Source organism: Myotis yumanensis, unplaced genomic scaffold (assembly GCF_028538775.1).
Source record: "Myotis yumanensis isolate MYYU_CA2020_CCGP unplaced genomic scaffold, mMyoYum1.0.hap1 SCAF_1, whole genome shotgun sequence".
In the NCBI taxonomy this organism is placed as follows: Eukaryota; Metazoa; Chordata; class Mammalia; order Chiroptera; family Vespertilionidae; genus Myotis; species Myotis yumanensis.
Window position 1 is genome coordinate 163236618 of NW_027223752.1, and position 1450 is coordinate 163238067.

General features: G+C 56.6%; 1 protein-coding gene across 1 annotated transcript; it reads right to left on the bottom strand.

The window, feature by feature from the left end:
• Window positions 1-336: 336 nt before the first annotated feature.
• Window positions 337-1143, bottom strand: CALML5 (calmodulin like 5). Its single transcript, XM_070408753.1, has one exon. The coding sequence runs from the start codon at window positions 1035-1037 to the stop codon at window positions 588-590; it is 450 nt and encodes a 149-aa protein (XP_070264854.1). The 5' UTR covers window positions 1038-1143; the 3' UTR covers window positions 337-587.
• Between the last annotated feature and the right edge of the window lie 307 nt (window positions 1144-1450).

A 1450-nucleotide genomic window follows, 5' to 3' on the forward strand; every position in this document is an offset into this window, starting at 1 on the left:
CAAATCTACACAACCCTGCATCTCAAATACAGGACACACACACACACACACTTTAAAAAAAAATAATTTGAATCTAAACAACAGTTGGCTGTATTCAAAGCATGGTCAACTTTATTATTTGTGCTGGAAGCAGTGTCCCAGGTCTGGGGTCCATGCTCTGACCTCAGCCCAGAAGCTTAGGCAAAGAACCATGCCTCTTCCACTCCTCATCTCACCCAGACCACGAAGAGAGGAACAGGCAGACATCTGGCCTGTTCAGGTTGGTTCTCCCACTGGGAACCAGTGAAAGAATCCCACATGCCACCCTTCAAACATTCAAGCACCAGTGCACCACCCTTGGAGCTCACATTCCTTTTATTTGGATCACCACTTGGCTTTGGAGTTCCTCACAACAGCCCTGTGAGGTAGGGAGCACCCCTATTCACAGGAGAAGCCCTAGGCCTCCTAGGCACAGAGGGTATCCCAACAGCGCAGAATGCAGGCCCAGAGAGGCAAGGTGTCCCACCACCCAGACTCCCTCTGTGTCCCCAGGGCACAAGCAGGGGCCACAGAACCAGAGTCAAGCAGAGGAGACACCGGATGGGGCCTCACTTCTGGCTGAGTATTCGTGAGAACTCCTCATAGTTCACCCGGCCATCCTTGTCCACGTCCGCCTCCCGGATCATGGCCTCCAGATCCTGCTGGGAGAGATTCTGCCCTATCTGGGCCATGGCCTTCTTGAGCTCGTCCATTGTGATGTGGCCATCGCCGTCCAGGTCGAAGGCTCGGAAGACCTCCTTCATGTCCTGCTCGCCGCCCCAGGACTTCATCCTCTTCACCATCTCGGCCAGGAACTCCTGGAAGCTGATGGCACCATCACCGTCAGTGTCCACCCGGGCGATGAGCTCCTTCAGCTCGGCCTCCGATGGGTTCTGGCCCAGGGACTTCATGACGGCGCCCAGCTCCTCCACGTTGATTTTGCCATCCCCGTCCTTGTCGAACCTGGTGAAGGCCGCCTTGAAGTCAGCCACCTGCTCTTTAGACAGTTCCTCTGCCATGTCGCTTGCTGCCAACCAGTTCAAAGGACTCCCGTCAGAACTGTGGACCAGTGGCTGGGACGAGCTGTGTCTGTGTGAGGGCAGAGCTCGGGCAGCAGCCTTACAAAGGGGTGGGAGCCCCTCCTTTTCTGCTGTCGGAGCAAAGGGAGGAGGCAGGCTCCCCACCCACCCCACATCCTCAGGCAAAATCCTCCTCCCAGGAGGGACAGACCAGCTGCAGACAAGAAATGCAGGAATTGGAGTGGCAGGGCCCGCCCTGGAGAGGCTGGGGGAGCCACCTGGGGCCATGGGCCTGCTAGCTTCTCCTGACCCAGAAGCTTTTTGTCAGGCGACTCTTACAGAGACCCCCCACCAAGCTCAGTGGTCAGGACAGACTCCCCAATTTATAGAGCCTGAAGCTGTCAAGGGGAAAG